Genomic DNA, 24,334 nt, shown 5'->3' with positions numbered 1-24,334 from the left:
GAAAGGAAGACACAATTGCGAATGATAAAGAAGTTACTGCAGTAAAAAGAAAATGTTCCTTATAGGAAAGCCCATTATGTATTTTCTAACCAGACAACCTGCTTTTTACCTCTACTGAGAGCCTCATTGACTCCTATTTTGTTAGGAGATTGGTTAAAAAAGGACAAGCAAACAGTGAATGCCATCCTTCATCATTTATTTTGTTTGCAATAGTTTTGCATTATTTTTTCCTCTTACTACGAAGTAGAGTGTTGCAATGCTAGACCACCATTAAATCATTCTTCTTTTTTTGATATTTTACCTTTTTCCGAAAATCTTTATGAATATTCTTCTATCTCATGCATATTTTTGTATTTAGACTTTCAGTGTAAGACTTGAAGTTTTTCCATTTTTCTTAATAGCTGAATAGTAGTGTATTGCAAGTATGTTATGGTATCTCTTACAATTTTTCCATCCTCTTTTGTATTTGTATTTTCTTCTATTGTATTTTTAACATTTCATTCAGTTCTTCATATATTATTCACCAGTTTTCAGTAACTTCTTCCCTATTCACCCTAAGTAGATGCCATGTTGTTTGATGACCTACAGTTTGTGCGGGTGTACTGCTCTGAAGTCATTGGGAGAGCTATTGATTGCCATCAATAAAAAATGGTCTTTTGGAGAATATGTTAACCACAAGAACTGTCCTTTGTGCACTTTCAGACCTAAAATTTAGCTCCAGGTCTCAGAGTGATGAAGTAACTTATTTGTTCCATCCATTCAGTTAATAATTCAGTTACCTTGATTGTTCAGTTAATACTGCAATATTACAAAGTTCTCCATTCACAACAGTAATTGCAAATGATGTGGTTTTAAAGTCTTTCTGACCTACTGCAATGCTTTTAATTATGTTTTGTATAGAAATTAAAATTCATCTAGATCTGTGAAAGTGCAAGTTTAATTTGTAGAATGATTAAAAATTTTAGTCTTTTCATTTTATGATCAGGTGAATACTGACTGTATTTCATACTCAAAGATTTTCAGCATTGTGTGTAAGATGAAAACCTGATACTTCTTCTATAGTGTTAAGTGTCTTACTGGAAGATGACTGTCCTTTCAGTGATGCTACCAAATCCTACCAAAGTGATGATAAAACATCAACTTTGTCTATTTTCAATAACAAATTAATGTTTCTTAATTTCAATTTCCAGTGCCAGTTACAGTCCTAGTGCCAACAAGGATACTCTCTCTGTCTTGGATTACCAGGGTCCAAAACGCAAACTTTACAGTGCTGTACCTGGAAGACTTTTTATCGTTGTAAAGCCATATCAGCCTCAAGGAGAAGGGGAAATTCATCTGCACAAAGGGGACAGAGTAAAAGGTGAGTGCATAATTAATTTTGAATAACCATTTTCTTCTGCTAGAGGGAAATTTCATTTTAAAATTGTCTTCTATTTTAGGAAGAAAAAAATCTATTTTATATGTTAAGTAGGACTGCTTTTATGCGTTTGTTCCCTTACAGAATATTTTTCTCCTAATTCCATTTTGTAACCAAGGCATATTCAGGTGCTATTTTGCCTGATTTCAAAATACCACTAAAATTTTAAAATATGTGCACAAAGAGTAGCAGTGTCTTCTGCACAGAACATACAGTTTGCTGCTGCAGTCATTATAGAAGGATAACTCCAGAGCTTTAAAAAGATTGTAGATGTCTCAGCTATCTAAGCAACTCAGGAGGAAAACATTGCTATGGTCAAATCTGTTTCAAGCTCTTGCCTCAAGGAAAATTTATTGGTTAAACAGAAAAAGACCCTCTTACGAAATTTAGGACAAGTAGGAGGAGTAGATGGGGTCTAGTATAAATATTTGGGGGAGAAAATACAGTGCTACGCATATAATTTCTGGCCACTGGTGCAGTTTATAACCAAGAATATGCTAAGATCAAGGTCAAACTGTGGTGTTACATTGAAGACTAAGTACTCTCTCTCAAGGAGAAAGCAGGAGATGTGGCTTTCAGGCTTGAACTTCCTAAGAAGCTGAGTGGGTTGTTATGTAGTTTCAGCTGCAGTTTTGCACATTCAGTTAAAACTGGTCATGATTTCTCATTTCTGCTCAATCTACACAAACTAAATACCAGTTATAGAACAAGAATGAAAAGGAGTAAATTCAATACTCTTAAAAAAATTGTTTAACAGATGAAAACTTCCCTGCAACTGAAACTACTTATCTTAAAAATGGAAAAGTTCCAGCAGCTCGTCCTTCCGAGTCTGCAAACAATAGGTGGGAACAATGGGGAGGCATTAGAAGGGGGCCGTATTTTTGGCCATGGCTGGTTCTGAAACCTCTGTGGGTTTTAATAGTTTTTTTTTTTTTTTAAATCAAGCATTCTGAAGGTGTAGTACAGAAAGCCATACTTAATGCTGTACTTAAAGTTGAAGCATATGCAAGATTCATTTTAAACACAGGATGAATGAGGAAGGTAAAACTTAGCAGAGGTTGTGGTTGCTGTAGGGCTGAACAGATAATTGTACAGTTTTGGGAGACTGAGCCCTGATCAGATAGGAAGCAGTGATTATCATCTAAAGAAAATAGCACTCAGGAGCTTTGGGAAGTCTCAGTATGAATACTTAATAAAAGCATTTAAAATTTACCAAGTAATGCAAGTTACCTAGACTAGAGTAAAATCAATAGCAGGCAGCAAGGTTCTCAAGTTATAGATTTTTTGGGAATGCCAAGTATCAACTAACATGAAAATCATAAAAAGCAGAACTCAGCTTCAGGTTCTGACTGCAGAGAGCTTTGCATGTTTTGAGAATCAGTTATACAAGCAGCCAGTATATGAAAATATATGCAAGAGAAGTAATGAATAGTAGCACTTCTTCACAAAAGCCTTCAAGTGTCAGAAGAATGAGTATGACCTAGAGAAAGGTAAAGTTACATTGTGAACAGTTGTCATGGAAGATGTAAAGCAAATTGAAAGCAAATGTGATCTTTTTGTAGTTTTTTAAGAGACTACTGGCCTTTGGGTTAAAGTGGAAGGCCTTGGGTCTTGTATGGAGTTTTCCTCACTGAAAGGGTGAAGGGTGAAAACAATTGAGAAAGGTGAATGTCAGTATATTAAAAGAAAATGAGAAAGAAATGTTACTTGTAGTGGAACATGAATAATAATAAAAGCAGTAAACATAAGAACACCACCAAATACATAAACTCCAAAGACTTTAACAGCTCCAGGAAGAACTGATAGTACCTACAAATGAAATTTTGGGGGCTTGGTTAATGCTAAATAACTTTCTACATTCGGTGACTTAAAAGGGTTCTGGTAGGTGCCAATAGATAGATAAAGAATGAATGTAGTTGAGCACCATCATCAAATCTGTGGGGGGCATTGTATCCCTAGACAATTGTGTTCAGCTGAGCTTTGCATTTGAAGATGAAGCAATATTTTTGTTTATGTAGAGGATATAAGATCAGTGTAGACTTTATCTTGCCACCAGGATAAAACTGTAAAGACCCCAGGCAGTTCTGGAGAAAGATGTAGACAGAAAATGTTTCCCCTGACAAATGAGGAAATGGTATGACAGATTGCTTGGGATGCCAAAGTTGGTAGGGAAATTCATTACTAGCCAAGTCTAAATAGAATTTGAGACTATAGTTTTCTCAAATGTCTAAAGAACAAGGGATTTATATTTGAGTGAAGAGTATAAGATACCAAAAAAACCCAAAAAAAATCAGGAGCCAAAAAAATTAGTTCAGATTCAAAGTTACTGTGATGGTAACTGGAAGAAGAATGTATTAGTCCACTTTTCAAATCTTCTTAAAGCAGGATGATCAGAACTTGAGACCAATGATTTGTTTTGGGGACACTAACAAATGTATATCAAAACGTTGAAATAGAAAATCAGATCTTGTCTGCCCTGTGAATTCTGCATCTTTATTTGTGGGAAAATCTGTATTTACTGAAACTGGCTATGAATTAGCTGTTTTTGTTAGCAAAAAGGATGTGCCCAAATGATGAGCCAAAATCAGGTCATCCCTACAAGTATGACTTTTTTCACGTATATAATTTGGACATTGAATTAAAATAAGGCACAGGTCTAGTATTTGCAGATATTCTTATTTTAGAGCACTTGATAGAACTTTGGTGTAGTAAAGTCTAATGAGACATTTTTATACTTGTCAGTCTTACTAAAAAAAAAAAAAAAACTAATCTAGACAAACCAAAAATGTGTATATCGATTGCCAGTACTACTTACAATGAAATTTTGCAGAGAATAAATTAAGGCTGTTTACACAGGAAGGCTAGGACAGGATATCATAGACTCTTATTATTAATCAAGGCAAAAACTTTCAGAACAAGATCAGATTTTATTTTATGTTACCATATCATTGGTTTCTCAGATGTCACAAAAAATATGTCAAAAGGAACATATCAATGTCATTTAGAGATTGAAGAAGCTAGGTAAAAAGCCACTGATGCTTTGAAAATGTCCCAGATGTATAACAATGTTGAAGAATTTTATTCATTGAAACAGGATCTTGAATCTGGATTCTCCTCCCTGTTTCAGTGAAAATATAATTATTTATACAGAATGAAAAATAGCTGCAATAGGAGAGATTGATAGACTCCCTCTCCATCATCCAAAAGCACAGGCACTGGAGCTCTTGTAAGCTCCAGTGTATCTTGTATGCTAAGTGAGTGCCAGAACCACTGGCTACAAGGAAGATCTCTTGAGACTTGCCTGGCAAGATCACAATACCATCACCACTGAGATTTTCATTTTCTGGAGCTACACCTGCCTGTTTAAAGCTTAGGGACTCACTTTGGAGGAAATGAAGCAACACTGAATCCCCCGTAGAATTCATTTTTTTCTCACTTTGGAAACACCCTTGTCTTACAATTAAAAACTGAAAAAACTCTGTTTTAGCCCCATTCCTCTGCTAACTTGGTTGCTGCCATTCTGTGTAAAACAGTGACGCTTAAGTACTGGCTTCTTGGATTCTTCAGAAGGATTCAAATGTATATTGGAATTCACTATAGGATTATGACCTATGTTCATTCAATCAGACTCTGAAGGGAGTCTCATCTCTTTATATCCCGTGAGAATAATCACAGTAAAGATGTAGCAAGACATTCATCACAGGGCCAAAAACTCAGAACAACGTATTAGAGAAAGGAATTATTTGGGAAAATTTTTTTTGAAGTTTTTTTTTTTTTAACTTGATAAAGATGGGACACAGAAATGAATTGCTAAACTCTTGATGAAAAGATCTTTCATCAGATGAAGATGTGTCTCTTAGATCCTTCCTTCCTACCTACCTACCTACCTACTTACTGGTTCAGATGAATAATTCTGAATAATTTGATGGGGTATGAAACATGGAGCTGCACAGGGAGAAATAACTGGAAGAATTGGGTTCTGCTCTCAACTCTTCCCCCGACTCTGCAGTCTGCTCATGAGCAAATTACTTAACTTTCCTGTGCCTCAAGTGGTCACTTTGGAGACAGCAGTGGCTTAGAAATACTTAGCTGATATGGCAGTGARGCAAATTAGGATTTTTTTCAGTGCGAGCTCAGTAATCTCCAGCCCAAATTAAAAGCTCAGGGGGTCCTCTGCCTACACTTTGTAATTATAAAATGCATTTTTAGGATCCTTTCTTACTGTTACAAGACACCAGCAGTTAAGTAAGTGTGTCTTGCTGTAAGCAGTTGATCAAAACTGCATGAGTGACAATAGATCAAAGTTTATGATACAAGGAAATTGCTCAGAGAAAGCTGTGAATGGACTAGGTCCAAAGAAAATATAAACTAAACAAGATGGTCTTGTATTAATAGGATATTACATAGCCTATACAAAAATATCTACCTTATTTTTACTGGTTAGTCATATACACTGACATCATTTATGTCTGCCACTCAGGAGAGAAGGGCCATGGCTGGTGTAAAAATAAACCTGTTATTTTCATTTAATCTAAATAAACCTGCTTAATCTTACTGAAAACAAGTGAAAAAGTACTAGCTTCATTCCTCATAGAAATATATTTTTAACATACTTTGTTTCTTTGTTCATTTTACATATAAAAGTCCATAGCCATAAACCTGGCCCTGTCCAAACATTTATTTTATGTGCTATAATATGTCTGCGAAATGTAGGTTATATTCTGCATTGCTAGATTTAATTCTCAAATAAGAAATCAAACAGCCTCTTTGTAACAAAATTCAGAGCTATCAAGAGAATGTAGTGCTTCAAAGTGCTTTGTGAGTATCATGAAGACAAAGCAACGCAGAAGTAGGTGTGTGTCCTTGAGAAGATTACCGATGATTCAAACGTGTGCTAGCATACTCTGTTACACGCGGTAGCAGATGTTAGTTTCTGGTACCACTCAGCATGATGCAGACAGTCTCTTGTCACTTAGAAACAAAATAATCAACGGTTATTTTCAGAAACTACACTAGATTAAAGCGTATCTGAAATGGACATGAATTATCCCTTACTAGTGACCTAAAAGGAGAAAATTCATGCTTGGCTAGTGCAAATACTTAGAGATTATTTGAAGTCTCACCTCCTCACAATTTTGGTCTTCCTGCTAGTCTCTCTATTAGTATGCTTTTTACTAGTGTTTCTCTTTGCCATATAATTACCATTAATTTCTTCTAATTTTCAGGTCCCAGATCATAATCTAGTTTGCCCTTATGGGTGGCCTCCAACAATAAATTTTTATGTTCCTCTCTTATTTTCGTTGCCTGTCATGATATCGTTATCTCTCTATTCACCTGGAAGGCAAACAGGTTTGTGGGTCGGTTATGGAAAATGCTGTTTCTAGGATTACTGCTGCGATTAAAGAAGTTTTCTACTGTTTGGCATTTGGAAAAACTAGAAATAATTTTTTGGTGTCTCAGATCTGCTCCAACATAGACTTTTTGGTGAATCTTCTCAGGGACACCCTGTTCTGGCACAGCCTGCACTTCTGAAAAGAGTTCGCCACAACCTGGGTCCGTTCTCAGCTAAATTCTGTGGGGACTGGTGTTAGAGAAACTGTAGTAATTCAAGCATCTGTTCTAGTCAGACAGTCAGTAGTTCTCGGCATTAGAAATACTGCCCCTTACAAAACTGCTTTTATTTCAGTGTGGTCTGAGCCAGTAGGGCAATCCAAATATATTGCTAACATTTTCATTTCTTATGAAATCTGCTTGTAAGTCATTTTGAAAAAGAAAGGCTATTAAACCCCTGCTGTGCCTGAAGATATTGCCAACAGACAGTGCTTGTGGGAAGAAGCAAGTTGGTCTCCTAGGCTTTTGCACTACTTGTATTAGTAAATAAAATATTGGAAATGGAGGAGCTACAGAAACGCGGTTCTGTTTTTTCATCAGCATTTTCTACCTTGTATGTGAATAAGTTTGGAAGCAGAATTTAATGCAAGAGGCTTACAAAAGTATTTTTTTTGCTACTCCTTTATTCTATAGATGAAAATAATGTGAAATGAAATATTAATCTTTCTCAGATCCACTGGTCTATTTAGCTTCCTTACTGCCTCCTGACTTACCAGTTTGATTTAAATTCCTAACATAAATAATTATGACTCATCACAGATAATAATCTAATTCATTTCTTCAACTCGCTTGCATTTGAAGAACAGGAGAGAGAATTGGGTGGCTAACTGCTGTATCAGAGTGCTGTAACAAGCACACCTTGCTTCCTCCCCAGCAGGAAGTAAGTGCTGTTGAGGCTGCAAGCAGGTGATTAGGACATGAGACCATCTGCAAATTCCTATATGCAAGGCATCATCTTAGCTGTTGACTTCTTGAAGCCAGCATCCCTTCAGTAGTCATGAACTGGCCTGAAATGTTCAGGAGACATGAGATAGCAGAAGAGCGATAGGAACTGCAAACTGCAGACAAGCACTGGTCCAGCACAGTGGTACAGCTTCCAGATCTAAGTTGGTTTGGGACCTGTTTGTGGCTTGATTCTACTTTGCCTTCCCTTGGCCTACGATTTGGGGATTAGTGCAGAGAAGAGCAATCTTTACTCTGAGCCTTCTTTAAAAGAGAGTGCTAAAAGTTATAAACCAATAGATTTTGCAGTGCTTGTTTGGAATTTCTGTCCAAAATTCAAGTCAGCTCAGAACATTTGTTTCTTAAGGTGTTTTTTCTCTCCTTTACTTCCCTCAAACTTCTGACTGAAGACTGACTTCATAGAAACTTGTTCCAAGTGCAAAGGTGAAAAAGGAAGACTTGAACAGCTGAGCTCCCTTTCAGTTGATACTTCCTTTCTCCTGTTTAGAGAATTATGGTCAAATTATTGAATTGTAGATTTTGATTCTGGGATTCTGAGTGGCTGCTCTGTGAACAGCACATCATTGTCATCTTCTCCTCAACCCAAGGTCCTTTTCCTTTCCTCCTTTGCCCTAGTTTCCTTCCTGAGAAAATAAAGGTTATAAAGGAAGAAAGCTGGTTTTAGTCCAGATCTAGCCTGATACTGGTTATGGCCACAGTGGTTCTGGCTGTGACGGGCACCCAAAAGCTAAGGCTAGTCAGTCTGGCYGTTCACTGACATAGTGCCATAGGACACAACCAGTTAGATATGAAGTAAGCTCAGGGTCTAGAAGTTAGACTATTAAGATAGGTCAGACAATTTAATACTGAATTACAACTGGGTAAGGTAGCCTTTGGAGAAGTCTGATCACTTGGGTTACAGAAAGGAGAACTCCTTGAAGCTGCAGTTCTCCACACATTTCTCTTGGTGGCAAAACTGGAAGTCAAAAGTAAGTTTAGGGGGAAAAAAAGAGGAGCGGGATGAGGTGCCCTTGTTATTTTCTTTATTTCAGTTACCTGTGAATTGCCACTAACAGGTGTCTTTACTCAATTATGGAAATGGAGACAAGAAGCCAGACATGGGAAAGACTTGCTGAATTTGCTTCACCACTAAAAGAAATGTCTTTGGAACCACAGTTGAATCTAATGGCTCTCGTCAGTCATACAAAATCATCACGTGCAGATACACAAGCTTTCCTTCCAGATTGTACGTGGACTGCACAAGAACATTTTCTACATGGCAGCTGAGGCACAGTCACATATTTGCGTACTGGTGGCCTTAATGTGGTTGTCATCAGGGCTATAGACAATTACTTCCTTTCCAGTCTTGTTGCACTGGTCTCAAGTTGTATCACTGTCTCTCTTGGTTATGTATTTTAAAGCCAAAAAAGATCTGCCCATAAGGCAGAACAGACAGATCCTGTTCGTCATTAATGGCGGGGAGGGAGGGATATCTCTCAGGAACAAACAGGGATAGAAAAAGATGTGGAGTAAAATTAAAATTGAACCTCAATTTTAAGAAAAAAAGGTAGAGCAAGATTAAATTGTGACTGTGTAAAGTTTGAAGCTGCACTTCAGATACAGAGGACTGTATTCTGCACTCTACCTGCCTGGTAATATCCCTTTCTATTTACTTGGTTGTATACAAAAATAGATTAAATATTGACCTTCTTAAAGTATTGAAATATATGCTTTAGGAAATTTCCATTACAACTCAAGGCTAAGGACATGCATTTTAAGTTGTGCCTTTCTTAGGGAGTGTTTTAAGCAAAATTGTTTTCCTCATTGAAGTAGATGCTCTTGTATAGTTTATTTGTCATTTGGAAGCTGTCCTTCCATAGACTGTCCTTCCAAAGATCTAATAATTTTGAAAATTTACATAGATAGCAGCCTTTTCTACAACAGAAAAAAAATCTAAATTACAGTATCGGTATTTAATAGTCCCGAAATAGAGAAATTGGGTCTCTGTCCACTGGAAACTTTAAAATACGGTTTAATACACTAGAAAAGGGAAATTTAGAAGATAGGCTGTTACATTAAGAGTCAAAACTAGTTTGTATTTGCACTGAACCTTGATAGCTAAAATACAAATGAAAACTCTGTATTTCATTAGGGAAATAACATTTGTTATCAACAACTGAACAGCAGAGTCAAATCACATAATATATTCTGATTGCAATTCTGATGGAAGGGAAACTTTATCACTTTCCTTTTTAACTTAAGAATGAAAATTTGAAATTTTCTGCTTTCTACTGTGTGTTTTAGAGGGTTTATGTGACCCCACCTCTCACTAGAAGTATTGAAATCTTCAGCTTCTCTTGATGAGCAGATATAACTTCTGCTTCTAGCTCTGACAGATCTTACATCAGGATAGGCTAGTTCAGTTGCTAGATTTTTCAACATATTTTCAATTTTATTAGTATTATATTTTTTTTCTTTTTTCTCCAATTTATAGGAGTATTCTTTTTTTCAGAAGGTGATGTCTTTCCCAGTTCATGTCACTACTTCTTTTCCCCTTTCTCAGAGAAGGATTGAGACTGCAGTTTATACAAAAAAGTTTCAGATAATGTCCTTTAACAACTATAAAAACAGTGACCTGTATTTAGTTCCAATTTTCACTGAAATTTTTGCAAATAGAGACACCTGGAAAAATTCACTGATTGAAATTTCAGCTTACAATGCTAAACTATTTCAAGAAATTTAGAAATAGTATGCAACATTGGCTAATGGAAATGTGTTCTTATAGCCTGTTTCTTGATTACTGCATAATGAAGGGAGTTGTAATGAGGATGAATAAAACTAATTTTTTTTGTTTTGATTAAAGTAGATTTTGAAAGTATATTGAATACTTAATATTTGAGATGACTATATTAAATTAGTTATATACATTGCAGGAAAAACCTAGATGTTACAAGAGTTACAAGAGACAAAACATCATCTATTGAGCTGGCACTACATAGAATTTCTTTTCTTTTCCCTCTCTTTTTTTGGACTTCTGGCAAAGTGGAATCTGACTGGTATTAAATTGGTATTAAATATAATACTTTCAAGGCATTTAAAAAATAAGGTCCTACTAGGCATCTGCTTATACATATTTTCATGTTATTTAATTGTTTGGTAATTGTCCAAATTTGATTTGCAGTTTTCTTCATATAATTAAACATAATCCATGTTTTGAGCTACACTTATGTTGTGAAAAGACATATCAGGCTTCAGGATGTTATTAGAGCCTTATTTTTACTCTTACAACATCAGACTCCTTATTGTAATTCATATTGTGTGTAAAGAGACTCTGGCCTGCTCTTGCCATAGCAACCACATCTTTTCTTTTTATTAAAAGCAAGAGAAAAAAAAATTCAAGTGATAAAGCCTAATTATTAATTTTGGGAAAGTTATCCTTTGATTTACCATTGTTATGCCCTTCAGGAGGGAAAATGTTTATTAGAAAATCTCTTGCTGGTACCAAACTATCCATTATAGCATATCTCCTCAGCACTATTGTGAGAGGGATAAGACAGAAATTAAGGCCTCATTCTGGAAAGCATCCATGGGTTGGAAAGATAAATTGTTTTTTTGATCCATCCTGTAAGCTCCCAGTTACTCACATTGGAATATATGAAATGTGCCCCATTTTTATAGGTACATAGATTATTATGGTTTAGCCTCCTGCTGCTGAATTTCATGTTAATGATTCCACCTGAGATGCATGAAAAAGATTTTATGAAATTTCTTACTAGTTCAGAACCTGTGTCTTCATCTCAACCTTTACGTTCTAAGTCTTATGCCATATGTGCTTATTCTCCATCTCATCAACAATTAATCTCCGTCTCTGTACATCAGCTTTATTCTTGGCTTTCCCACATTTTGCCTCCTGTGTCGTCCGTGTGCCTCTTGCAATTCTGTCTTTTTTTTCCCACCTTTCTTGGAACCCATAATGCCCATAATTTCCATGACAGTTAGTCTAGAAGTCCCATTATTTTATTTGTACATGTGACACACAGACAGGCTTGAACCAGAATTGTGAAGGCTATCTGAATTCTGGTAATACCTCTACTCCCATCTACCTCTTTTCTATAGACGTTATGTCTTTAGTCAGGTCTAAGTGTAATTCTGCTTTGCTCCTACTATTTGTAATTGGGCAAGTTTTAATAATTCATGTAGAAGTGATCTGAAGTGGGACTGATTTTGCTGTGAAGTAATCACTTTTCACCTTGAACTCATATATATGCTTACAAAGCAGATTTCCTATTTTGATTTGGACGTTTTATCAGCTTCAGCTACTATAAACACATCAAATTACTCTGTAGGTGTGAAGTACTCAACTACCTACGTTCTTACAGTGCAAATATTTTTTAGACATTGAAATACTGTGTAATTCAGAGCATCAAAATAACAGATCTGACAGATTAATAAAATACTAAATTAGGGAAGCCTTTCTCAATTGCCTAGTAGTCTATATTTCCCCTATCTTGTAAGTCTGAAGAGCGAAATCAGAATTGAGATTCTGTGCTCAAAACCCTACTCAGCAAAACTCGTTACTTGCAGCAGGAGTCTTTTGCTGTCTCATATTTCACAATTTTTTTCAGTTGAATGGGATCTCAGACTTGCTTTTATTAAGTCAATTTACAATAGGATGCTACAGTAGTTACAATATCTATATATGTTATTAGCTAAGTTTTACTACTTCCTTATCTAATATATGAAGAAATGCACTCTATTGTCATGTGAGTGGAGTGTGCATTCTTAATAATATATTGCGTGCTGGTGGTTACCTTCTCTTTTATGTAGCATTGAGTAATCAGATTGGTTTTGTGACTGATGGTGCACAAGCTTTCAATATTTGCAAGAATAGTTTATCAAAATGTTTTTTGTTAATTATGCCTCAGATTTATATTTTTTAACACTTCTATTTACATGTTATTTTTTTAATATCATTAGGTCACAGATCTGGTTTCTTAATTTTTGCTCTCATTTAAATGTAGAACTGCAATAGTTGGGGTTAGGTAAACAGTATCAACAGGTATTAGATGACTTAAAGAAAAGTCATGCTAAAAAATGTTTATGGTCAGTGTAGAGTTGGTGTCTTCCAAGTTCAGTGCCCTCCACCATTATCCTGTAACCACATAGAAAGCGACAAGTTTGCTCTTACACATAAAGTCAGAAAGGTCCTTGATAAATTGTGCATTGTGAGACCTATCTGAGTGTAGGATTTTGCTTTAATGGATTTGTGTGCCAAGGCTTAATGTGTGCTTCTTACTGCAAGTGATTTATAAACACACAGTTCATAGGATCTACACATCTAGATTTACTAGAGTAAAGGACTTAAAATTCAAAAAAAATATTTTTCTGTTAAAAATTTATGTTAAGAGACAGCCATTAGTATGTAATAGTAACGGGTAATGACAATAATATTACAAGGTTAGTAAGTAATATTACAAATAGCCTAGGATTGCATTATTGACAAAGCAGGCAAATATTTAATTTAAATGCAATTTTACAGGTCTGAGCGTGTCCAGCCAGATTTCTTACGTATTAGCAGGGGTATTCTTTGGCCTATCATGAATAGTTCGAATTCAAAGCCACTGAGACACAGCTGTGCCACAGCTACAGAATTCAATTGCAGTCAGGCTCCACGACTGTGATTTTAAAGCCTGGTGAGGTATGTTTTAACAGTGCAAAGAGATCATCAAGGTAGCTCTGAGCAAGTGATTATGCCTACATCTCTCAATACCCTGCAGAGAGATTATCCCAGGTCTTGAAAACCAGATGCATACGTTAGCAAAGAGATGTGCCTGGTCTAATTATCCTTGATTTTTAGCAGGGCCAGTTAGCTTGGCTGGCTCAGCTAGCACACAGCTGATGGGCTGCGCCGTTCCAGCATCCACTGGCTTAATTTTGGTAGCTCGGGGATCTCTGCACTGAACACTGTGTTTTATACAGATGTACTGTGAGGAGCTGTGTATGACTGAACTAAATTCCCAATCAACCTATTTAGAAACGATAACTATATCTTTTTAAAATATAATGTCATTTATTTTAATATTAAATAAATATAGTATTTGTATAATAGTCCATTTATGTTCTTTTAATACATATTGAGTATACTGTGGTTTGTAGAAACTTCTATAAAACTTATTTAAATGTTGTACTTAGAAAATGTTTAAAAAGCTTTTATTATGGAATTCATCTCCACTTGCTTAATAGTAAAATCAGATATTGTTATTCTTCAAATTTTTTTCACGGTCCTTATTAAGTCATAAGACTAATCAAGATAATCAGAACTGCAATATACACCTTTTTCTCCTGTTGGTAAAACTTTCTCCTCCCCATTGCCGTTATGTTCTACTGTGAAAAATCATTGAAATATTTCAGAAGGCATCTACATTGTGTAATGAACCTATTGGGATATTCAAGTACTTGCTGTATGCCCACTCCATTAAATTCATATTACTTGACCTACATTTCAAATCTCTGGAGCTAGCCATTAACTAAAATGGCGTGTTTCCTTAGGAAGTAAAAAGCATTTAAGATAATAAATAAATAAATAAATAAAGTATATGTATGTGTATACATGTGTATATTCATGTTTGTGTGTGTGTATATATTTTATATATATATATATATAAAACAGTTTCAGCGTGAGTTCAGTTTTATGTGGGCTCAGCAGTGCAACTTGAATCAAACAGGCGACAGGCGAGACAAATTTTTGATCTTAATATGACCATGCATTTATCCTTGATAAAAGGATAGATGTTCTCAGAAATGAGAACACTGAAAGCAGAAAGAATTATGTAAGGGCCAAGGAAACTTTTGACCAAAACTAGTTTCAGAGGAGAATCCAAAGACGTCGCAGGAAGAGTCACATTTAAAGGGTATTCTGTGCCCATGTTTGGGGAACTAGGATTTGGGTTATTGTACTGTGTCTGTGTCTGCTTTTACCAACATGTTATTCGAACTATTATGTAAATAATTTTGGTATTTACATGGGAAGAGAAAAAAAAACCCTAATACTGCCTATGTCTTTCTACATTTAGTTTTAAGCATTGGTGAAGGTGGATTCTGGGAAGGCAGTACCCGGGGACATATTGGATGGTTTCCTGCAGACTGTGTTGAAGAAGTTCAGTGTAAACCAAATGAAAGCAAACCAGGTAATYGGATCAAGTTCCTGTTGAGTTCTAACAATGACAAATGCAGTGTATCTGGATAAGCAAAACGGCAGGCTGGATTGTAACGCATTATACAGCGATGCTTTTGTGCAACACCAGAAATTGGAGAATTAAATAAAGCTGAGCTGCTGAATAAAAAAATAAAGATGGGCTTATTGATCAGGTTTTACTGGATGCTCTCCAAGCAAACAGTCTTTCTCATGAGGGAAAACTCATGCTAAAGCTCTTACCGATAAATACGTGCAGACATTGTGTAAAGCAGTATGCTGCAGTTTATTTCCTCACACTGGAGAGGAATGACTGATTAAACAGTGGAAGGAAAACTGGTCAGTGATCTCCCAAACTGAGATAGCCGTGGACTGTATTAAACGGTTGGTCATGGCAATAATATTCCCTCTGTTACCTCTCTAACGTTCCCTCTACTCAATTTTAGAAGAGGCACGCGTGAGCAGAGTGCCCGCCTTTGCTGTCATTAGCGATGACAAAGGAAACAGAATTTTCCTTTATCATACATTTGTACTGCCATAAGTAAAGCAAGACTGAAGTAAAGCAAGTAGTCTTTACAGTTCTGGTATAATAAAAGAAAAAGAGATGTAAATTGAAGCATATTATTTTAAGAATTATCTAACATCTCATATTTTCTCAGTGTTTAAGAACTAAGATATGAGGACATCCTCTGTAATTAAAAGCTCATTATAAATGAGCTCCAAGAACATAATTAATGTTCTCCAGAAATGTGTGCAGTTTTAAATAAACTGTTGATATGTGTGGGATTTTTGAGATATTGATTAAGAACTTCCTGGGGCTGCACAGGCTACGCATTATAATTTATGCATAGTATCATTCATTCATGAACATTATTATTTTATGTATGTCATTATAAACTTCACAGGTATATATATATTTTTTCTGTATATGCACTGTATAAGCAGGGTAGAATGGAATAAAAGGCAAGGGACAAGATAATAGCTCCAGAGTAGTATAAAACTGGAGATAGTTCATAGAATCATAGAATCAGTAAGGTTGGAAGGGACCTCTGGAGATCATCTAGTCCAACCTCCCTGCTCAGCATGGTCACCCAGAGCATGTTAGACAGGGTTGCATCCAGGCGGGCCTTGAAGATCTCCAGAGAAGGAGACTCCACAACCTCTCTGGGCAACCTGTGCCAGGGCTCCATCACTCTCACAGGGAAGAAATTCCCCCTCACAGTCAGGCGGAACTGCCTGTGCTTCAGTTTGTGCCCATTGCCTCTTGTCCTGTCACACAGGACAACTGAAAAGAGTTTGTCCCCGTCCCCCTGACACCCTCCCCTCAGGTACTTGTACGCACTGATAAGATCCCCCCTCAGTCTTCTCTTCCCCAGGCTGAAGAGGCCCAGCTCTCGCAGCCATTCCTTGTAGGAGAGATGCTCCAGCCCTCTGATCATCCTCGTAGCCCTATGCTGCACTCTCTCCAGTAGCTCCACGTCTCTCTTGTACTGGGGAGCCCAGAACTGGACACAGTTCTCGAGCTGAGGCCTCACCAGGGCTGAGCAGAGGGGCAGGATCACCTCCCTCGACCTGCTGGCAACACTCTTCCTAATGCACCCCAGGAGACCATTGGCCTTGGCCACAAGGGCACATTGCTGGCTCATGGTCAGCTTGTCATCCACCAGTACTCCCAGGTCCTTCTCTGCAGAGCTGCTCTCCAGCAGGTCAGCCCCCAGCTTGTACTGGTGCATGCAGTTACTCCTCCCCAGGTGCAGGACCTTCCACTTGCCCTTGTTGAACCTCACGAGGTTCCTCTCCACCCAGCTCTCCAGCCTGTCCAGGTCTCTCTGAATGGCAGCACAGCCCTCAGGTGTGTCAGCCACTCCTCCCAGCTTGGTATCATCAGCAAACTAATTGAAAGACTCGAAGATTATTTTGATTTCCGTGGTTACAAAGGAAGTTGTGGTGAACTGAAATAGAATTTAAAGGATGAGCAAAAGAGGAGGCAAAAAGGTGGCTTTTATGATATGTAAACTTTATGAAAGAATGAGTGCATGAGACATTAGGGACAGTATTCTGGATAACTGAACACTGTGTGAAAATGTTACACTTCTTCTTCCACTTACCTTTTGAGATAGAAAAGGGGACAAAAACAAGTCTCATATTTGGGGAGAATGGATTTAGGCTATAACACAGAGAGATAATATTTGGGTGGCTCTTCAACAGGCTTAAAAACAAAGCAGAATTTAAAGGTGTGGAGAAGTCTCAGCTTGAAAGTGGAAGTCGCAAAGTTAGGAGCAGTGCAGCTATCAAAAACCAGACCAAAAAAGAGAATAGTGAGTTGGAGTTCTAGTGTGATTTCATTTGTTGGAGTCATTATGGAAGATGAATAAGACTTTGGTCAGAAAGTATGGAACGTGAGCTCCTGAAGAGCCACATGTGAAGTGTTTTGAAGATCCTTCGATAGAACTTCATTGTCACTTCTTCAGAAAGATGTAGTCCAAGATAAAGTAATTCATCACAAACACCTCTCTTGAATCTGGGATTACAACTGTACATTAAATCTGACTTGGGCATTTGTGTCCAAATCTGAAGAAAATACTGGGGAGAGGCATTAAGTGAAGTTCTAAATTACAGAAGGAGTTTTGTCTTCCTCAGATAAATACAATGTTTTTGAAAAAAGAAGGTAAAGAAATCTAGTTGTCACAGATCTTTAAAGATATTTTCAAGAAATATTATAGTAAGAAAATTGTATGTGTATATGACAAGTTTGTTTTAGTATATGACAAGATTGTTTTCAAGCAAAGAAGTAATTCTTTGATCATTCTAAGGAAAATGAAAATTAAGAAAAAAATGTTGCAAGCATAGCGAAAGAATTGCCACAGCTGGAGGTGTTAAAAGAATATCAACTGAAACATTTTACTGACTTTGTGACATGAAACTATGAAAATTTATACCGCGTGTTTGGCAAAACAGCAGAGCTTTTCTCTAGTTTATGCCTATTGCATCTTACTGGCTTTGAAGTTGTTTTTCTATAAGTATATTGTACATTGTGAATAATAATGTTAACACTAGACTAAAGTGTTTAAATATTTCACTTTTCTACTCCAAGTGAGAAGAAAATATAATCAGATAAACACAAAATTGTGTTTAATACCTATGAACTTGTTCATTCACATTTTTGTTTTGTGGGTTGTCGTGTACAATCTGGCATTTGGTCCTGCATCCAGACGGCACAAATGAGGTGTAGTACTTCTCCGTGTAATGTGATAGAGGTTGGAAATATGAATATGAAGTATGTGAAATCCACAATGAATACGATATTATTTTTGAAATATGGTATGGACTGGAAGCAGCTCATCACTGATTTACTGTATGGAGTTAGAATTTTTTCCTTTTTGCATAGGAAACAATGGAAGTGGAAGGTGAGAACTTTATAAGCAAAAAATCAGTCAGTACTCCCTCTAAGTGCAAATGCAAAAGTAATTTAGAAAAAATGTGTTAAGCATGGTGAAATGATTAGAAAGTAAATTAGGCCTACTGGGACTGTTGAAAGGATGTCAGCTGAGAAACATCACAAATTTGTACAAGTTGCAGGAATTTACATCATAGACTTTGCAAAGCAGCAGACCTTCTTATGATAATGAATTAGGAAGTAGATCATCTTAATGTGTACGAAATGAATCTCAGAGTTTTTCAGACCAGCAGAGCAGTAACATTCTTTCCCCAAAAATGAGATTTAGGAGCATTTCTTCAAGCAGCTTCTCTTCACTATTAAGTTTGAATAATTGTGTTTAGTAAGTAGCTTGTCATTTGCATGCCATAAATGAAAGAAAGATAAATAGTTCTTGGAAAAAACAAACCACAATTAAATACTATATGCCCAGTAAAACTGATGGGCAGGTGTTTTGCGTCGTGCTGATGTATAATCTCACCTCTTAAAACAAGTTGAATTTTCTGGAAACTTCATTGCCATCCAGATTATTCTGTAGAAGTAGGCAGTACAGAAAGGCACCTGGTTCCTGTGATCTTCTCAAAGATACCATGCTAGCTTGGCAAGCCCTGCTTTCAAAAAAAAAAAAAAAAAAAAAAAAAAAAAAAAAAAAAGAATCATGCTGAGTGGCATTAATTCTTTATCCCTTCTTTAATACTTCATTAATTGAGTCTTGTAGGAACTGTTCCATTATTTTTCTAGGACTGATGCCAGGCTTACAGGCTCTTAATTATCCAGGTTGTCTCATTTAGCCTTTAACAGTGCTGGCACAGTACCTGCTTTCTCTCAGTCTTAGTTTCCTCAGTAGTCCAAGATGTAATGAAAAAAGAATAATGATAAACAAAGTCATTATCAGTGCTCCACTAAACTTCTTTGCCTACTTTTAAAAAAGTCTGGGTACAAAACCATTGTACCGTCTCATTTTAAAAAGCATGGATTTAGTGATCAGCTTTTAACAGTCTCCAAAATTATTGTTAGAATGGAAAGTATTTCTTCAGATGAGCTTAATACACCATCTTGGTTTTTCCCACACAAACAGAGAATATATATGCATTTCTTCTTTCTGCATTGACAGGTTTTCCATTTTTATTCACTAATGAACTAAGTCCATTCTTAAGTTTATTTTTATTCCAAAATGTGTGAAAATATTGTGGTTTTGTGACAAAATAGTCTGGGTAGAAGAGTATTCTGTGCAGGGCAAGCTTGATAGGTATAAAACTGAAGGCAACTGAGAGTGATGCAAATGTGAGGTGCTGCGGTTAATAGACAGCTTAACAGGATTTATTAGGTAAGTGCTATTGATGCTGCTCAGAGAATCACAGGTCATCTTGAATCTTTGGCAGCAAGAGTCTGCATCTGCTGAGAATACACTGTGGCATAGCTTTGTTAATTTTTTCTGCCTATAAAAGTGCAAGGCTTTTCCTTTTACCAGTTTATTCTCCGCATCAAAATTCATTGTCCTTCTTAAAATAGTAAAAACCCATATGTAATGCCTTCAAATGGGAAATGAAGTACAGAAAAATCCATTGTCAATAAAATCAACTGCCCCAGCAATAAAAGGTATAATTTTCTTCCCCCTGCTTAAATATAGGTACTTCCATTTGTTTTTCCTCTGTCATAGGGTATTACTCTGACTGGAGAGATTTTCTATAAAAATGCTTTCTGCTGAATTTGCGATTTTTTACTTCATGACCTTCAGAAATCAGAGATGCTTATTACCTGGTTGCCAGTAACTGAGGTGAACTATTCATTTAGTTTTCGAGCTACAAGTTATCTTCAATTGCATTCTGTCTCTACTACATATTATTCATTCCTCCCTTGTTTTTTCCATATTTATGTGCCTGAAGAGCTCTTAGATTTTACGAATGGTACTAAAATGAAGGCAAACCCAGCCTGTCTTTTACTAATTCTCACATTTCTTCAAGCCTTGGCCTTCTCAGTGTACCTTTCCTTGAGATCTGTGCTCATTTTCAATATTCTCCTGGGGATGGTTTTTCATTCCGTCGCATCCTCCATGCATTTTTCTATCCCATGCCCTTGGGGGTACATGTTATCAGTATTTATAGCATGTCTGAATCAAAGAATGAAGATAAGATGTGACATTTCACAGAAGTTAATCACAGAATCAGTTAGGTTGGAAGGGACCTCTGGAGATCATCTAGTCCAACCTCCCAAAGATTTCCTGATGCTGGTTCCACTGGGACTTGAACCCAGGACCTTCAAATCTTCATTCTTCGTATTTCAGCTGATTTCTTAACAAGTTTACTTGATTTATCAAAATTTTTTCTTTGCAAATCCAAATCTTTTATTTACCTTTCTGTTCAGTTTAACATGCAAGCTTCTCCAAATGCCCTTTTACTTCTCCTACTAATATTCTACAAAACTTTATTTCTAATTTATTCCTACTGCTCAGCTTCCCAACTTTCTATCCATTTTCTTTATTTTTAAGCTGTTTCACTAAATGAAGTTAGCATTTTGCCTTTGTTTGTCATGGTTTTTTAAGTACTTTTAACTTTTTGCAGGCATGTTTTTTGATGTTTTTTAGACACCTGGCAAAGTGTTCTCAAATGATTACCAACTATCATCTGTGTCTTTATGCTCACAATATTTCTGCTCATTTGGCTGTAAGTAGTTTTCAGTTTTGTCAGGCTGTCCTTTACAATACTCTCTTTGCATATGGTTGCATATAATAGAGGCTAGACTGAAATATCTCAGCTGACAAAGCAATGCTTTTCTATATGCCTTTTACATGCAGTCAGTGACTCTGATTGCTATTAGTAACTACAGGATAGTAAATTAGGAAATGCAGCAGGATAGAAGCAAATCCACAGAGTGAAACAGTTGATGGTGGGACCCAGCACCTCTACCACAGGAGTCTTGGGAGTTTATTTCAGACTAGGCCTACTGGGGGCCTGTGGCCTGAACATCCGTCAGCAACAGGTTAGCATAATAGCACCTTTTCATTCGTTTCCTCCAAGAGGACTCTGATTTGCAAACTCTGAGGCTGCTCTGTCATGTGGGCTCCAGCACCCTTTGCAGCACTTAGAAAGCATACTCCTGGCCCAGACTGAAATGCTAATGCAGATGCACCCGTGCACCTCTAGTGTAGGCTCTAGGTAGAGCAGGCTCTACCTACCGTCAAAGCTGTGATTTCTTTTGCAGAACATGGGTATAGCTTGCTACTGACTTTCCAGCAACTTGAAAATACAGTGACAGATTTTACAGTAATGCTATAGTTCTCATACCTGTTTTTTTTTAACCTACTTAATCTTATACATACGCTTTAGGCAGTAGTTGTTGCATTCTTTAGCATTCCCACTAAATTTCAGAAGTTACCAAACAGGTCAAATTTGTGTTAATAAAATTATTAAACAGAACTGCGATTACTAAAGCATAAAATTATCTTTGTTACACATTCTTACTTTTTAATGCCTTGTGCATTCAATAAAAACATATTTGTTCCCCATTTCCATCATCTCCTTTTGTAATTAGCACATCAATTTCCCAGGCAGTCTGTTTAATCTAGCTCCTGGAAAATTGATTTTCTTTCTTGCAAAGTGGCACTTGCCTTGCTGTAGAGGGGCTACATCTGTCCTGGTAGCTAAAACAGGGGAGGATCTATTTTCTGTCCACAGGGAATAAGTGGCTTGCCACAGATAGGATCTGCAAGTTTTCTTACCTTTCTTCCCAAATCAGGGAGGATCTTTTCTGCTTTTAGGAACTATCCCAAATGTTTTTTTTCCCCCGAAACATATCTGGGTAGTATCTGGAAGAACAGTGGTTGGCATAAATGGAAGTTGTGCCACGCTAACAGCTGAACCATATGGCTGGTTACATGCCAGAGCACAAGTTCTAGCCTTGATGGAGTCCTGTATGGACTGGCTGAAGTTCTAAAACACTGAAATCCTCCATCTTATGCTCTTACATAGCTAATAGGTAATATCAAAGACATCCTGTTTAGCCTTTCATGAGAAGGACAGGTGTCCAGAAGTTACATTTTGATGTTCTTTGTTTTCTACTTTTTTTAGATTACATGATACTGATGTGGTATGCTACAAGGCATGCTATGAGGCAGGAGAACTCTAAGCATGTCCCAGAAACCTGGTCTGTCTGTGTGTGCACCTCATTGTATCCCAGAATGAAGCAGAAATTAATATGGTGAGGCTGTAAGTTTAAGAAACTTACTGTCTTAGATCCACATTTTTGCAGGAAGGAAGTGCACTTTATCATAGTTTCTTGAAAGAATATGCTTTCCTATTTTCAGCAGGGACTATGTAAAATGATATAGGGGGCCTGGAGTGCTTGGATAAAGCCATCACCTTTTCCTTCCTGGGGGTTTTGGGTCACCTGATCTTTGTCACTCAGCTGCTGCATTTACATAGCAGGACCATTTAAGTTGCTTTTAAAGTCTCTGCTGAGGCCTTGCTCAGTTTCTGTCTAGATACTAGTCCTCTTGCACATGTAAAACTTGGATTTCAAAGCTGTAGCTCTGTTCCTTCTGGAAGTCCAGAGCTTCAGACAGGAGTCTTGGTTTACTAGATACACCCTTTTTGGCATAACAGATAGCCAGCACGCAATCATCAGCAAGAGCACTCCCTAATCACATATAGTTATGCGTGTAAAAGTCACCACTAGAAGACCAAATTAGAAAAGATCTTTTCATCCAACTTCTTTCCTTAATTACCCACCTTTTATAAATGATCCAAATTAACAAAATCTCTTTTTATAACATTTCCTTGTTTTTTTAGGATCAGTTCTGGGTATTTATTTCACTAGGGAGAATTGCAAGAATAGGTATTTTAGAGATTATTAGAACTCTGAAAACCTCTGGAAGGAAGCGGGTTTCACCAGAACAGCAGGGTCTGTAAATAAATCAGATGAGCACTGCAAGTTAAATTCTGATAAATGCTCCTTCCGGGTGATTTTACCTTGAGTAGATGGTATCCGTGCGTCTGTGACATGAGTGTTGCAGAGCTCAGGCTGTTAGACATGAACAGCGGCAGTTACGGACAAAGCCTACCTGCGGGTAGAGGGGCTAAACAGGGGCAGTATAAAAATAATTTACACACAAAAAAAGGAAAAGGTCGCTTCCTTTTTTAAACACAGCTAATTACAAACCTTCTGAAGTAAGTTGTGCAAAGAGCTAAGAAGTCTTATACCTGTGGAAACATTTTCTGACTTGTGGCAGAGACAGTGACTGGACTTAGTATGACACAGAGAAGTAAACTAGGTAAAAAGAAAAAAAAAAGTGCATATAAGCACTCACATATAAGCAGGCTTATTGTAAAAGGTGAGATGATGTGGCATTTGAAAATGGATAGCAAACCCGAGCAATTTGTGTTATATCTTCTAATCTCCGCCTAGGTCATAAACATGGGACTTAAAATCAAAAAAAGATATTTTTGTCCATGTTTGTCCATGCCTGTTTGAGAAACATTGTCCAGCTATCAAAGCTTTGTACTTAGAGCTCAAACTGACAGGTCAAATGCCAGTCAGTAAGTCCTCTGCCTTGAAGTGTACCATCTACAGCTCTACCCACCAAAGTAGTCTTTTCTGCCACTCCTTTCACTTCTGTGTTTTTGTGCAACAAACCACAGGGATGAGACGATTTTGAAAACCGTTTATCCATTAAGTAATTTTCTTTTACAGAATAGGTTTCCTGTGTACAAATTGATAGTTTAAAAAAAATGTGAATAGACTACAAAACTCAGCAGGCTGATAACCTGCAAGGAGATTGTGTTCTGTTCTGTGACTTAGAAGGTTCAGCAATATGCTACACACCATATTCCTGCATCAGCTGCATTCCCCTCCATCAAACAACAGGAAAAAAACCCTCTGTATCCTGGGTAGAAAGAAGAAGTCAATGTGAGAAACTAGATTTGAAGTGCTGGCAGACCAGTCCGGAAAAACTCGCTGA

General features: G+C 36.9%; 1 protein-coding gene across 1 annotated transcript in view; it reads left to right on the top strand.

The window, feature by feature from the left end:
- Positions 1-24,334, top strand: part of SHANK2 (SH3 and multiple ankyrin repeat domains 2) — a 297,654-nt gene that overhangs the window by 83,841 nt on the left and 189,479 nt on the right. The window contains exons 11-12 of the mRNA XM_085300991.1: positions 1,191-1,360; positions 14,824-14,937. Coding sequence (XP_085157117.1) covers positions 1,191-1,360; positions 14,824-14,937 — 284 coding nt within the window. The remainder of the gene's footprint in view (positions 1-1,190; positions 1,361-14,823; positions 14,938-24,334) is intronic.

Source organism: Rhea americana, unplaced genomic scaffold (assembly GCF_003343005.1).
Source record: "Rhea americana isolate MKP2758 unplaced genomic scaffold, rheAme1 scaffold_17, whole genome shotgun sequence".
In the NCBI taxonomy this organism is placed as follows: Eukaryota; Metazoa; Chordata; class Aves; order Rheiformes; family Rheidae; genus Rhea; species Rhea americana.
This window is presented reverse-complemented; position numbering and strand designations above follow the sequence as displayed.